Source organism: Lissotriton vulgaris, chromosome 5 (genome assembly GCF_964263255.1).
Source record: "Lissotriton vulgaris chromosome 5, aLisVul1.2, whole genome shotgun sequence".
Classification (NCBI taxonomy): Eukaryota; Metazoa; Chordata; class Amphibia; order Caudata; family Salamandridae; genus Lissotriton; species Lissotriton vulgaris.
In genome coordinates, this window is record NC_141693.1 from 1,771,495,413 (window position 1) to 1,771,511,902 (window position 16,490).

At 49.4% G+C, this 16,490-nt stretch overlaps 1 protein-coding gene across 1 annotated transcript in view; it reads right to left on the minus strand.

The window, feature by feature from the left end:
- LOC147717128 (glucose-6-phosphatase catalytic subunit 1-like) overlaps nt 1-13,909 on the minus strand; it is a 73,887-nt gene extending 59,978 nt beyond the window's left edge. The window contains exon 1 of the mRNA XM_086924067.1: nt 13,621-13,909. Coding sequence (XP_086780193.1) covers nt 13,621-13,838 — 218 coding nt within the window. The 5' untranslated portion in view covers nt 13,839-13,909. The remainder of the gene's footprint in view (nt 1-13,620) is intronic.
- Between the last annotated feature and the right edge of the window lie 2,581 nt (nt 13,910-16,490).

Sequence of the window (16,490 nt, forward strand, 5' to 3'; positions counted from 1 at the left end):
CGTATAATTTCCGCTTGGTTCACCCCTACCAGTAGAGAGCTGGCGTAGTCAAGCCGAGAGATCACCGTCGCCTGCAACACCAGCTGCCTGGTAGCGGCATCAAAAAGTTTCAGTGCTGGTCTTAGTCCTCGCAAAATGCCAAAACAACTGGTGGCAGTTTTTTTGGTATGGGTAACAAAACTAAGGGCAGGGTCTAACCAGACTCCAAGATTTTTAATCTCTGTTACCGGACTCAGGGTAGGTCCCAGTTCCGGAGGCCACCATTTGTCGCCCCAAAGTTCCGGTTTCTTGCCGATGGTCATTATCTCAGTCTTTTTTGGGTTCAGCTGGAGATAGTTGGAATTCATCCAGCTAGCAAGCGCCCTCAACCCATTCTGGAACCTAGGGGCCTCCAAATCAGAGTCCCCGCTGAGCGTGACCGCCAGCTGAGTGTCGTCTGCGTATGAGACCATAGTCAGGCCCCATTCCTTGACGACATCAGCCAGCGGCCTCATATACAGATTAAATAACGTGGGACTCAGCGAAGATCCTTGGGGGACCCCCTGGTCCAGCGGATGGAATTTGGACTGATGGGGAGGGATGGCTACGCAAAAAGATCGATCGGCAAGAAAACAACGGAACCACTGGAGGGCAGTCCCAGAAATACCAGCTTCTTCCAGGCACTGGAGGAGAATAGTGTGGGAGACGGTGTAAAAGGCAGCGCTCAGATCTAATAAAACAAGCGCTGCCGTTTGACCCGAATCTAACCCCATGCGCAGATGTTCCACCACGTAAAGAAGGGCTGTCTCCGTGCTATGGTCAGCACGGAAACCATTCTGCGTAGGGTCTAGGATGTTTGCCCGCAAGAGGTGATCCGAGAGGACTCGATTTACGTGTGCCTCTGCTACTTTTGTAGGCCATGGAAGAAGTGATATCGGCCGGTGATTCTCTGGTTTAAGAGAATCTAAACCTGGCTTCTTCAAAATTGGCCTAACCACCGCATGCTTCCAGCTGGCAGGAACCATACCAGTGGAGAGCGAAAGGTTGATCAAAGAACACACCGGTAAAAAGTCCAGAGACAACGGGTCCCTGAAAAGAGCCGGTCTCAGTGGATCTGCTGGAGAACCGGACTTAATATGTTGGGCCAGTTGATTATACCCCTCAGGCGATAGGCAGGGAAAGATGTGCAGGCCCGTGTGTTCCTCGGGCCTGAGAGACGGTCCGGCGTCCTGGATGGGCGTAGAAAATGAATGACGGATGGCTTGGACCTTCTCCAAAAAGAAGTTCGCCAATGCCTCACAATGTGAGATAGAGGCCGTGTCATTAGTGGGGGCCTTTTTTGCCATAAGATCTTTGAGGGCCTTAAAAATAGTTTTGGAGGGGTTAGAGCTAACAAACATCTATCCATTTATCCTTCCACCCACCTGCTGATATCCACAATTTCACCTTTACTTTCTGTCATCCATCTATCATTCAGCCTTTCACCATTCCGTCCATCCATCCGGCCATATTCAAACCTATCAACACATAGTAGCCCAGAACACTTTAAGCACAATCTATTACAATCAATAAGTCAAAGAGAGTTTGATTTCACGAACAAGCCGATGTTTTCAGTTTCAGATGTTCTTTATTGTTCAATCTTTAAAAACTTTTGACAGCATCACTTTTGGAACCGCCAACGTGTTTCGTCCCAACCATGGACTTCTTCAGGGCTTGAACAATCAATATAGTCAATTCTGGTTGACAATTTCTTATCAGTTCTTTGTTGACAGTTTCTTATGAATTGTTAATGGTGATAAGGTATTTTAGAAAAAGAGGTATTCTATTTGGTGACCCTTTGTCGTTTCTTCATCTGGTTAAAGCATCATATTTGATAGTCGGAAGGTCAATTATACAAAATAGCAACCCGGATATGGTAGTTCGGGTCCGTAAGGAGGGTCCTCGATCGTCTCCGCTCCAACAGGAATCACCACGATGATATTCAAACCTATGCATGCATATCCAAACCTATTCATCAATCTATCCATCCACTCTTTCACTCATCTATCTCTACATCCACCCTTTGACTAATCCACTAATCCTTACTATCATTCATCCATCCATCCATCCATCCACCCTTTCACTACATCAATTCACCATTTCAGTCTATCCAGCCATCCTTGCACTCTGTTGATCCATCTTCCCTTTCACTCACTCATACATCCATCCTTTCACTCAGCCATACAATCATCTATCCTTTCACCCATCTTTCCACCTAAACACTCATACATCCATTTACCCTTTCAATCATCTATCCACCCACTCAGTCATCTACCCATGCTTTCACACATTCATCCATCCACCCTTTCATTCAGCCACCCTCCCTTTTCATATATTCTTTCACTCATCCATCCTCCCATTTACCCTCCCCTTCATTTGCCCATCCATTCTTTCACTCATTCATCCTTTCACCCATCCATCAATCCTTTCACTCATCCATCAATCCTTTCACTCATGCATCCATCCTTTTGCTCATGTATCCACCCTTTCATTCCCTGCATCCATCTACCCTTTCACACCATGTGTCTCCCCATCCTCCCTTTTACTGATCTCATCTATCAATCCATCCACCCTCCCTTTCACTCATCCAGCCATACTTTCACTCATCCATCCATCCACTCTTTAACCTAGCCATCCTTTAAGTCATTCTTCAATCCATCTACCATCTTTTCAAACACCCATCCATCTACCCTTTCACTCACGCATCCATCTATCTATCCTTTCACTCACTAACTCCCCGTTGTCTGCCAAGTTGCATACCGAATAGGACCCTCAAGAACTCACACCCTGCTGTGGCTTTTAAAGCCACACATCCATCCATCCTTCCATCCATCCATCCATTTATCCATCCATCCATCCATCCATCCATCTATCTATCCTTTTGTTTATTGATCTAGCCACCCTTTTATTCCATCCATCTATCCACACTTTCACTCCACTCATCCATCCAACCTTTGCTGATCCCGCCATCCTTTTTCATCATCCATCCACAGTTTCACTCATCCATCCATTCACCTTTCATCCATCCACCCATCCTCTTCCTTTCATCCAATCATTATTTCACTTATCCATCTATCCACATATGTCCCCATTCACCCAACCTCAATTTCATGTATCCTTTCATTCTTGCACTCATCCATTCTTACACCCATATTTCACTCATTCATCCATGCACCCATCCACCCATCTAACCTTTCACCCACATACACCTATCCATCAGTCCTTTTACTCATTCAACCAACCAACCATCCTCCTTTCGCGTTATTTAAGAGCCTTTGTCTGTGAGCTGCAGACAGAAGAGGCCCATCAAGAACTCCACCCCTGCTTAATCTGCTATAGGGGGAGGGTGGGGTGGGAGGGTTTCACAAAGTCTCTGTCTTAAATGCTATCCTCGACTTTGAGGTGGAATCTCCTGTTGATGCAACTCAAGCGCGTGTAGTTTTATAAGCCCTTTTTCATTTGCATTCTTGGATTTAAAACAGGAAAAATTCAAATTCAAATAGCATTGTTTTGCTGCCAAGTAACCGCAGGACGTCACACTTTCAGCCAAATCCTGAGTTTGTTGTTGCCCAACAGCACTTGTTGTTACTGCCTTTGTCCACGCCCGCTGAAAGCTTGCCTGGTGCATTTTCACTAGCGTTGCTTGTAAATGATATTTGGTGGATGCAGCCTTGCCGGTGAAAGGGTGATGAGACTGGCTTCTTCTGTGTTAATCAATAAGCAGCCAAGGAAGTAGTGGTAAACAATGTGTGGGAGCAATCTAGAACAGCTCCTCTCTTGAGTTTTTCAGCAGTTTTTGTTCTGAAGTGAAAGGAACAACTCCTAATTTGCTTGTGCTCATCTTCAAAGTAACTTTATGGTTTAAAATATAGTATCAACAGTATTTCTCAATTTTGTACATTTTACACATTTTTGCTTAATCATTGTGATTGTTTAGTTTTTAATGGTTTAGGGTTTTGGGTATTTCATATGACATGGTTTAACAAGCCTTTGTTATATCTTATTTCACTAATGCTCTTTTTTCCTCATTATCGCATATAAAAGCATTTCCAGATGTATAAGTGCTATAATGTGCCTATTAATTTCAAAGCTTCTTGGTTAAAAGAATACACTTTTTGAGTTTTGAAGAGGCTTTATCATATTTTCATTAAATAGCACGGAAGCCCATTCTTGGGTGTATGTGGGCACTCACCAGTGAAGGAACAGTAGATGTTGTAGCACCCAGGATAATGTGCTACCTGGCTAAGTACTTATAAGGTCGCAAAGACTTATCCTATTGGCTTGTGCCATTGCTTGTATCGTATCTGGATTTGGGTGAGGTTAGGAGACATTAATAAACAACTGTTATTTTGCTCATCTCTACTGAAGATAAATAGTGGCACCTCTGCTAGACTGTAATAAGCCCAGGTGCAGAGAATTAAGTGCTGGTGTCACCACCGGAACCACCGGCTCAAATTAGCCACTGCTAGTTCATCTTTTCTAAGTCAAGTATTAGCCAACCTGCTGTGTTTTAAACCCACTGAAGCTTTCTGGTTTGGCTCTGCGCTAGTTTGTTGTACAAGTTGTTGCTGCAGTCTCAAATCAGGAGCTGTCTAGGGGCCCACCAACCACGGTTCAGTGTATTTCCAGTACAACTCCCCAGTTCTGTTTTTTTAGATTCTCTGCAAAGTCTATAGTATAGGATTATTATTGGCCTTCTGGCTGTCTGTTGTCTTCACAAGAGTTCCCATATTTCTGATCTTATTGGCCAATGAACAGTCTTAGCCCCGAGGTGAGTTACATTAATTTCATATGCATCCAACACCAGGGTGGGGAACTCTTCAGACACCTGTGGAGGCAGCTATTGTTACCCCTATCCATAATTATTCTCTGAGATCACTCCCTATCACCTCCCTGAAGTGGTGATCAAGAATTATTGCTATTTACTTGTTTACACATCAGTGGCCGAAATGACAATAAACAGGGGCCTGCCTACAAGTCCCAGGATGCAAAGTGCTGCTAACTGCCAAGCTTGGACTGGCTGAATTTGATTCTGATCATAAAAGGGCCCATCTGTAAAATTTTCAAGTTTTACTAATTTGCACAACCCACGCACACACATTTCAATGTGAATTTAAGCCTTTCTTTTGAAATTCTGCTTGGTATCCATTTTTCCAACTACTGTAAATACGTTTTTAGGTCTCGCCTATGAAGAGCGCAAGTCCTGCTTTGGGGAACCTTTAGCCATCGCTCATTACTTTTGCCTAAACACATGCATGTTTTCCATTAGTTTGTATTGCAACTTGTGCACGTTTGGCGTTTCCCTTGCAGGAGCGAGCAGCAGCACCATCTGTTTATAATTATCTTGATAGTGCTTTCAAAACAGATGGCGCCGCTGCTCGCTCCCGCAAGGAAGCACCAAACGTGCACGAGTGGCAAAACAACCCAATACAAAACATGCACGCTTTTAAGCAAAAGTAAATGCTGTGCATGTCTGGTCCCTGTTACCATGTAGAGATTGCTTGTTGTTTCTAATATTTGACCTCTTTCTGCTCTCCCATGTGCCCCCTTCGAGATCCTCCTCTCCTTCCGCATTCTGCCAGCACCCTCCTACCCAATAGTCGTCCACCACCACCACCTCCACCACCACCACCACATCCACCACCACCACATCCACTACCATGTCCACCACCACCAACACCACCATATCCACCACCACTACCACGTCCACCACCATGTCCAGCACCACGATGTCCACCACCACATCCACCACCACCACGTCCACCACCACCACATCCACCACCACCACCACGTCCACCACGTCCACCACCACCACATCCACCACCACCACCACATCCACCACCACCACCTCCACCACCACCACCTCCACCACCACGTCCACCACCAAATCCACCACCACGTCCACCACCATGTCCACCACCACCACCACCATGTCCACCACCACCATATCTCCCACCACCACCACCACGTCCACCACCACCATGTCCACCACCACCACGTCAACCACCACCACACCCACCACCACCACGTCCACCACCACCATGTCCACCACCACCACGTCCACCACCACCACATCCACCACATCCACCACCATGTCCACCACCACCACGTCCACCACCACCACCGCCATGTCAGTTCAAATCAGTTCCGTAGGAACTTGAAAACCTGGCTCTTCCCTAAGGCATAAGCCTAGCTCCTCCATCCTGCTCTGCTGCGACCTTGTGTTATTCTGGTCTAAGTCTGTAGTCTGAAGCGCCAGGATACCCATAGGGTGACAGTATGCACTATATAAGATCCTAATCAAATCAAATGTCTACCACTACTATGTCCACCACCACGTCCACCACCAACACATCCACCACCAGCACATCCACCACGTCCACCTCCATCACCATGTTCACCACCACCACCACCACCACATCCACCACCGACCACCACTTCCACCCCCACCACGTCCGCCACGTCCACCACCACCACCACTTCCACCCCCACCACGTCCACCACCACCACATCCACCACATCCACACCACCACGTCCACCACCACCACCATGTCCACCTCCACCACCACCACCACATCCACCACCACCACATGCACCTTGTCCACCACCACGTCCACCACCACGTCCACCACGACCACCACGGCCACACCCACCACCACCGCGTCCACCACCACCACATCCATCACATCCACCACCACATTCACTATCACCACCACCACGTCCACCACCACATCCACAATGTCCACCACCACCACTACCTCCATCACCACATCCACCACCACCATGTCCACCACCAAGTCCACCACCACCACATCCACCACGTCCACCACCACCACCACGTCCACCACCACCACCACGTCCACCACCACCCCATGTCCTCCACCAGCACCACTTCCACCACATCCACCATCACCACATGCACCTTGTCCACCAGCACCACGTCCACCACCACGTCCACCACGACCACCACGCCCACACCCACCACCAGCACGTCCACCACCACCACATCCATCACATCCACCACCACATCCACAATGTCCACCACCACCTCCACCACCACATCCACCACCACCACCACCACGTCCACCACCACCCCATGTCCTCCACTAGCATCCACTTCCACCACCACCACCATGTCTACCACCACCACCACCACGTCCACCATGTCCACACACCACCACCTTGTCCACCACCACCACCACCACCACCATGTCTACCACCAGGACGTTCACCACCACGTCCACCCCCACCACCACATCCACCACCACCACTAGTACATCCACCACCAGCACATCCACCATGTCTACCTCCACCACCATGTCGACCACCACCACGTCCACCACGTCCACCACATCCACCACATCCACCACATCCACCACCACCAACACATCCACCACCACCACCACGTCCACCACCACCACATCCACCACCACCATGTACACCACCAACACCACCACCACCACATCCATCACCATGTTCACCACCACCACATCCACCACAACGTCCACCACCACATCTACCACCACATCCACCACCACCACATCCACCTTGTCCACCACCACCACGGCCACCACCACCACCACGTTCACCACCACCACCACGTCCACCACCATCACACCCAACACCACCATGTCCACCACCACCACATCCATCACATCCACCACCACAATCACCCTCACCACCACCACGTCCACCACCACCACACCCACCATGTCCACCACCACCACTACGTCCACCACCACCATGTCCATCACCACCACCACAACCACCACATCCACCACCACTACCACATCCACCACCATGTCCACGACCACCACCACCACGTCCACCACCACCACCATGTCCACCACCACCACCAGATCCACCACCACATCCACCACATCCACCCCCACCACATCCACCACCACCACATCCACCATCACGTCTACCACATCCACCACCACCTCCATCACCACATCCACCACTACCACTGCCTCCACCACCATGTCCACCACAACATCCACCACCACCACCACCACATCCACCACTACGTCCACCACCACACCACATCCACAATCACGTCCACCACATCGACCACTACCACATCCACCACCATAACCATGTCCACCACCACTACCATGTCCACCACGTCCACCATGTCCACACACCACCACCATGTCCACCACCACCACCACGTCCACCACCACCATGTCTACCACCACGATGTTCACCACCACGTCCACCCCCACCACCACATCCACCACCACCACCAGCACATCCACCACCAGCACATCCACCACGTCTACCTCCACCACCATGTTCACCACCACCATGTTCACCACCACCACATCACCACCACCACCATGTCGACCACCACCACGTCCACCACGTCCACCACGTCCACCACCACCACGTCCACCACCACCACCACGTCCACCACCACCACTTCCACCACCACCATGTCCACCACCACCAGGTCCACCACCACCACATCCACCACAATGTCCACCACCACATCCACCACATCCACCACCACCACATCCACCTTGTCCACCACCACCAAGTCCACCACCACCACACCCGCCATGTCCACCATGACCACCACACCCACACCCACCACCCCCACATCCACCAACACCACATCCATCACATCCACCACATTCACTATCACCACCACCACGTCCACCACCACATCCACAATATCCACCACCACCACTACCTCCACCACCACATCCACCACATCCACCAACAGCACATCCACCACCACCACCATGTCACCCACCAAGTCCACCACCACCACATCCACCACATCCACCACCACCACCACCACGTCCACCACCACCCCCATGTCCTCCACCAGCACCACTTCCACCACCACCACCATGTCTACCACCACCACCACCACCACGTCCACCATGTCCACACACCACCGCCTTGTCCACCACCACCACCACGTCCACCACCACCATGTCCACCACCACAACGTTCACCACCACGTCCACCCCCACCACAACATCCACCACCACCACCAGTACATCCACCACCAGCACATCCACCACGTCTACCTCCACCACCATGTTCACCACCACCACGTCCACCACCACCACATCCACCACCACCACCATGTCGACCACCACCACGTCCACCACGTCCACCACATCCACCACGTCCACCACCACCACCACGTCCTCCACCACCACCACATCCACCACCACCATGTCCACCACCAACACCACGACCACCACATCCATCACCATCATCACCACCACCACATCCACCACAATGTCCACCACCACATCCAACACATCTACCACCACATCCACAACCACCACATCCACCTTGTCCACCACCACCAAGTCCACCACCACCACGCCCACCACCACCACCACGTCCACCACCACCACGTCCACCACCATCACACCCACCACCACCACGTCCACCACCACCACATCCATCACATCCACCACCACAATCACCCTCACCACCATCCAGTCCACCACCACCACACCCACCATGTCCACCACCACCACTACGTCCACCACCACCATGTCCATCACCACCACCACATCCACTACATCCACCACCACCACCACATCCACCACCACGTCCACCACCACCACCACGTCCACCACCACCACCATGTCCACCACCACCACCAGATCCACCACCACATCCACCACCACCACATCCACCATCACGTCCACCACATCCACCACAACCTCCATCACCACATCCACCACTACCACCGCCTCCACCACCACGTCCACCACAATATCCACCACCACCACCACATCACCACTATGTCCACCACCACACCACATCTACAATCACGTCCACCACATCGACCACTACCACATCCACCACCATAACCATGTCCACCACCACTACCATGTCCACCACCGCCACCACGTCCACCATGTCCACACACCACCGCCATGTCCACCACCACCACCACGTCCACCACCACCACCATGTCTACCACCACAACATTCACCACCACGTCCACCCCTACCCCCACCACCACATCCACCCCCACCACCAGCACATCCACCACCAGCACATCCACCACATCTACCTCCACCACCATATTCACCACCACCATGTCCACCACCACCACATCACCACCATGTCGACCACCACCACGTCCACCACGTCCACCACATCCACCACCACCACGTCCACCACCACGTCCACCACCACCATGTCCACCACTACCAGGTCCACCCCCACCATGTCCACCACATCCACCACCACCACATCCACCTTGTTCACCACCACCAAGGCCACCACCAAGTCCACCACTACCACGTCCACCACCACCACCAAGTCCACCACCACCACCACCACATCCACCACCATCACACCCACCACCACCACCACCACATCCATCACATCCACCACCACATTCACCCTCACCACCACCACGTCCACCACCACCACACCCGCCATGCCCACCACCACCACTATGTCCACCACCACCATGTCCACCACCACCACCACATCCACCACATCCACCACCACCACCACATCCACCACCACCACCACGTCCACCACCACCACCACCATGTCCACCACCACCACCACCACAATCACCACATCCACCACCACCACATCCAGCACCACCACATCCACCACCACGTCCACCACATCCAGCACCACGTCCACCACCACCTCCATCACCACATCCATCACTACCACCACCACCACCACCATGATCACCACCACAACATCCACCACCACATCCACCACTACGCCCACCACCACACCACATCCACCATCACGTCCACCACATCCACATCCACCACCATAACCATATCCACCACCACTACCATGTCCCCCACCAGCACCACACCACCACGCCCACCACCATCAACACGTCCACCACATCCACCACCACCACCTCCACCACAACCACGTCCACCACCACCACCACCTCCACCACCACCACTTCCATCCACCACCACATCCACCACCATGTCCACCATGTCCACCACCAACACCACGTCCACCACCACCATGTTCACCACCACCAGCATGTCCACCACCATCACCACATCCACCACCATGTTCACCACCACCACGTCCACCACCACATCCACCATCACCACCACATTCACCACCACCACCATGTCCACCGCCACCACGTCCACCACCACCACCTCATCCACCACGTACACCACCACCACGTACACCACCGCCCTTGACCGGTAAAGTCTCATAGGAGGTCAGGGGTAATAGGAGTGTCAACCCCGGCTGTACATGGGACATTTAAGGATGCATTGGGTGCGAGAATATGGGAATAGGGACTGGAAGTATTACATCAGACCCAAGATACATTTTGAAGAGGTGCAATGTCACAGGAGCTCCTGTAAAAGCACTCGCAGCATCTCTACCTTACAGTGGCATACCTGCACGAGCCACTCAATTAAAACCAGCACTGGCATAGCCAATAGGTCTCGCTTTTGGGACCTTATAAGTGTTTAGTCATGCAACACTTGATGTTGTTGCACCAATGATATTGTGCTGGATAACTAAACACTAATGATGTCCCAAAGGCGAGACCTATTGGCTATGCCAATGCTTGTTTTCTTAGTACTTTGCAGAAATATATCTGTTTGTAACGTTTGCTGCCTGTGTCACTGGTTTTAAGCAGGACCATAGCAGCCAAGGCAAAAATACTCAAACCAGTCCTGTTCTCCTCATCTTCTCGCTCTATCACTCTTTTTCCATCCATCCTTCCATTCTCGCTCTCTCTCTCTTTGGCCTTTACTCCTTCTATTTTTGCTTTCTCTCTAACGTCTCCTTCCCTCCCTCTCATGAAGTCCCGTGTGCCTACTGCAGTTAACCTCAGGGAGCTGGGGAGAGTGACAGAGGCACCAGGAGGTTCCCAGCGTTCAAAAACTGCAGCCCACTGGGGAAATGCCCGGTGTAGGAAAAGGTCCGTCCGGCCCTACTTTTAGGGTAGGAATGAGTTACAGGTCTGGGTTTGTTACTAATGTGGGGGCGGGAAGGATTAGCAATGTAGGCCCTGTCGTGGTCTCTACCTCAGTGGTTCCAGGACGCACTCTTCTGACCTCATTTTCCAGCCTCCTACCTTAGTCAGCCATTTGCTGATACTGTAAGTGACCAAGGTCCCATGTACAGTGCTACTGCCCATTAATAGTCAAATATATGGAGAAGTGGCTAAAACCCTGTAATAAGACACCCCTTCAGTGCACTGATGTGCGTGTACGCATAACACAAGTCATGGTTTACAATGCAGTCAGTGTTGTGCTGTGGGGTGACGGATGTCCGTAGCCTGAAAAGTGCTGTCTTAATAAAATGAAAGTACGTCAAATTCGGTGGAGTGTTGTTCTGCATTTTCCCAGTTCCCTCTGACAAACTCCAGCTGCCCGTCGTGACCATCTGCACGTTCTGTTTTTCTCTCAAGGCCATTGTGCCTCCTGTCCCTCTATTATTGACCAGAGATCAAACTCAGCCTGTTGGGAAACCTCAGCGTGCAAAAGCTGAAGAACTAAACAAATAAAACGAGCCTGAGCAAAGAAGAACAGAAGCAGAGGAGGGGTCTTGGTGACAAACCTGGAAGGGGGAGGGGGTGGGGGGCAGAATAAGAGAGTGGGAAGAAAGTCAATGAGACAGTGTGTATAGAACCCCCTATGCAGATTTAAAATTCCAAAACAGATGGACATTTACTTGCTCTCGGCTGCATAGAATTGTTCTTTAATTTTGTGTTTCAGACTCGCAAATTTCCAATATATATACCACTTTATAAAAGTGTAAGGTGGGTTAATACAATGCATTGTTTTTTACCCGTATCTGTATTGAGCTGCGCTTCAAAATGGTTCGTAATGTATGTGTGCGTGTTGTAAGACGCAAGACTATGCGATACAACGCTCTCATTTCATATGCACCAATCTTACAGCTTGAAGGAATCTGAGTTTTTCAATTCTGCATTCCAAGTCCAATTGTGGCAAAAAACATATATGTAATTTTCAGCCTAAAATACAAACAGAACTGACATTTCTGTGGACAGTCTGGTTTCTCACATTAAAATGACTTGGTATTTTTTGGGAAATTAAATATTGTCAGGTTAGCTGCCGGAGAATCCAGCCAAAGTGAGCTTTTATCATCAGAAATCCATGGCAATTGTTCCCCAAAAATGGAATTCTGGTAGAGTTACCCACGCAGTTTAGAATGGTAACACATGCCTGGAATTACAGCAAAATTTAGTTTCGGTGGCTTGGCTACTTTCATTGATGCAACATCCGGTCAACCATGAAGCTTGTGGTGGTGGCCAGTTCAAGGGTCGAAAAATATGCACTGCGTCCAACAAGTGCTCCCTGACCGGTGAACCCATCACCTTCGACTCTGAGATCTAAATTTATTAATTGTTTGCTCAGTTTCTACTTGCGCCTCTGATGAAAAAATTACGCCCAATTTGTTTCTAGAGGTGTCCTCTTTCTATGCCTCACAACATCCCACTTTTCACAGTTCAAGTATTGAGAGGTTAACACTACTACCTAATCTTTTTGGTCTATGTATTGAGAGGTAAAGTAAGGCTGGAGAAGCCCCTTGAAGTTCACCCACCAAACTCCAGCATTGTTGGCCAACTTCCCTACTCACCATTTGAAGACGAGGTTGAGCCAGTCTCCGATGATGGCCACCCAGATGAGCTTGATGCCCACCGCCTCGCACAGGTGGAACCAGATGGGGAAGAAGACTGCGAAGGTGTTGCGGTGGTCTGCGGCAAAGGAGATGAAGATGAACCAGTCCTGGGAGCTCTTGTAGTTCACCTGGAGGTACTGCACCACCTGGATGCCCGCGCTGTGCAGATGGTCCATGGAGGCCACGGGCGGTTCGCCTCTCCAACAGCCTTCCCAACAGGCGGAAAACTATAACTGACAGCGTCTGAGCTCCTGTGTTGGCTTATATTTCAGTTTGGGCCCCGGTCACTCATTTCATGAAGCAAGCGAACTTTGGACCTTCCAGTTCCTCTGACCCAAAAATATTGACAGAGCAACCGGCATGAAACAGACCAACTAGCAGGTAAAAGCTTCCCTCGCTGGGCCCCGGGGTCAGTGTGCCACAGGTTTCGCGTATCACATTACTTCGAGCTCATGCTCCCCGGAGCCACCATAGAATGTGTGAATAATGCTAAAATGCCAAATATTTGCCTTTCTTAGGAGAGTGGGTTTGCAAAAGCTTTAATGAATATGTGCAGGAAGATGGTTTGTATCCATAAAGTTGACTTTAAGGTTAAAAACCTATCTATGAAAAAGCCCAATTTTAGTATGTATGTTAGTGATTTGTAGTGACCCCAAATATTTACCTGCCTACTCCTTCAGTGCAGTAGCCAGCTTGGCAAACAGGAAGCAGGTACAGGCACTGGTCGAGCTGACACCGGATGTCCAATTTGTGGGTTCAGTCCCCGAGTATGTGGACCACCCCAGAACTCATAGTCTATAGAGAGGAAAGAAGGGAATTTATGCTGATACCGGGTGCCGCAAAAATCCCCTGGTTTGCTTACATTAAACACACCTTAATCAACATGGGGTTGGGTGACTGGTGGCTTGACCCTGCCCAAGCCTGCTTCGAATTGTCGAGGAAAGAGTTGAAGACTAGATACGAGGATTCTAGAATGGCTCAACTCAGCTACCGCCCCAATACTGGCAAGCCCACTTTAGCCTTCCTAGAAATAAAAGAGAAATCCTGCTATGAGGCAGTTCTAGATTTCATTACTTCTGTGGAGGCAAGAAAGCTTTTTCTACAATTTAGGTATGGGGTCTTACCGCTCAAATGTTTTACAGTCAAATGGAAAAATCAGACCATGACCCACTGCTCCGCGTGTGATTTTCCTGTGGAAACGGTGCTACACGTTTTCTTTGCTTGTACTGGCTACCAAAAAGCCAGGAAAAGGTGGCTAGCACCGATCTGTAGGAATATAGGTAGGAGACATTATATGGACGCCTTTCGGATACTGAAGTCAGATTTAAGCATTCCGATTGTCTTCTCTGTAGCAGGATTTTTGCTCTCTATGTGGAATACTAGAAGGTCTCTCTTGAAACTTGTCAGGGAGGCAGATGGGGCCCTCAGGAACAATGTTATCTCATAATCTGTATAACCTGCCGTGATTAAGGGTTTTGTTATTAGCACATGGAAGGGTTCTATTATCTTTTTTCTCAGGAACTTTGTAACTTAAAATATTTATTTATTATACCATTGCACTAGGCACCAAGCACTTTATGAAATCTATTGTGCAATCACTTTTTTGAAAAAAATATAAGATATTTTATCATGTTTAGATGCAGCAGTGGGGTCAACTCCTATCTCCTATTTTTTTGTGTATGTTCTTATGAAATGTTTTTATGCTTTTCCTCTGCACATTTTAATGTATGTTTTATGAATTTGTGCTTTTAAGGCTGCTTCGACCGAAATAAAGTTTTTCTGAACTGAGGCTCCTTGATATACACCGATGATGAAAACCAAGTTCCACCCCCCAAAAGTGAGTGCTGGTGCCAGCCTGCTTCACCCACCAGCCAGGATTAGGCATTGCATGTTCATCCTTTTAAAAGGTAGGCATAAGCTGTGTTTGACCTCTCTCTGCCAAGTTCTGACATGTGTTCCTCTGTAGAGCTTTTAAACATGGCCTGGTGTGACTGGTGACAGCCAGAGCCCTGCTGAGCTGCTGGCGATATCAGAAGGGTAGGAAACGTTCAAAAAAACCTTTACTTTGGAAGAGTGGCGTAGCAAAAAATATTGCACGTCCCCCCACCACCCCCGCAAATGTGACGAGGGGCCCATGAGTTTCCCATATATCACCGATATTCATTGACCTTGGGTTGAATAGTGACCCCTCACGGATTAGGGTCTTCTGCAGAGTTTGGGGCCCTAGTCCTGCAGGGGCCAGCGTTACACCCATGTTTTGGAATGTAATTTTACCCACTTCACTGAGTATGGAGTCAGTGTAGGAGTTGCTTCCCTTGTGGGCATTTCTAAGGTATACTGTGTGCATTAAAGTTACATTTGGCCTATCAAGGATATTTAGGAGCTTGGCGGGCATTTCTTGACTATATAAGGCCTTTGTAGGAATTGTAGTGACTGTTGGGACAGCATAAGGCCTGAAGTACCTTAATAGAATGTACATTTCTAAGCACTCTACATCCGAAGTTAATGATACAACATGTGAAATGATCTTATCGCCTCTCCTAGGACCAAACAAGCTCTGGGAAAGCAATAGGTCTGGCATTAATGTGCTAATGCATGTAAAAAACATGCTTTAAAAAATACTGTGTACATGTGTTGTATGAAAAAAAATGCTTTATATCGCATTAAAGCCTGCACTGTTGGCTTTGGTAATGCTGAAAAAAAGTAGTAAAAAAGGATTTCTTTCGGAGTAGAATATATATTGGAGCCAAATAATTGAGCTTTACAATATGGGGACGAGTCTACTTCTCAGATATAGACTTTCTGGAAGTATGAATGGTACGCAAAAT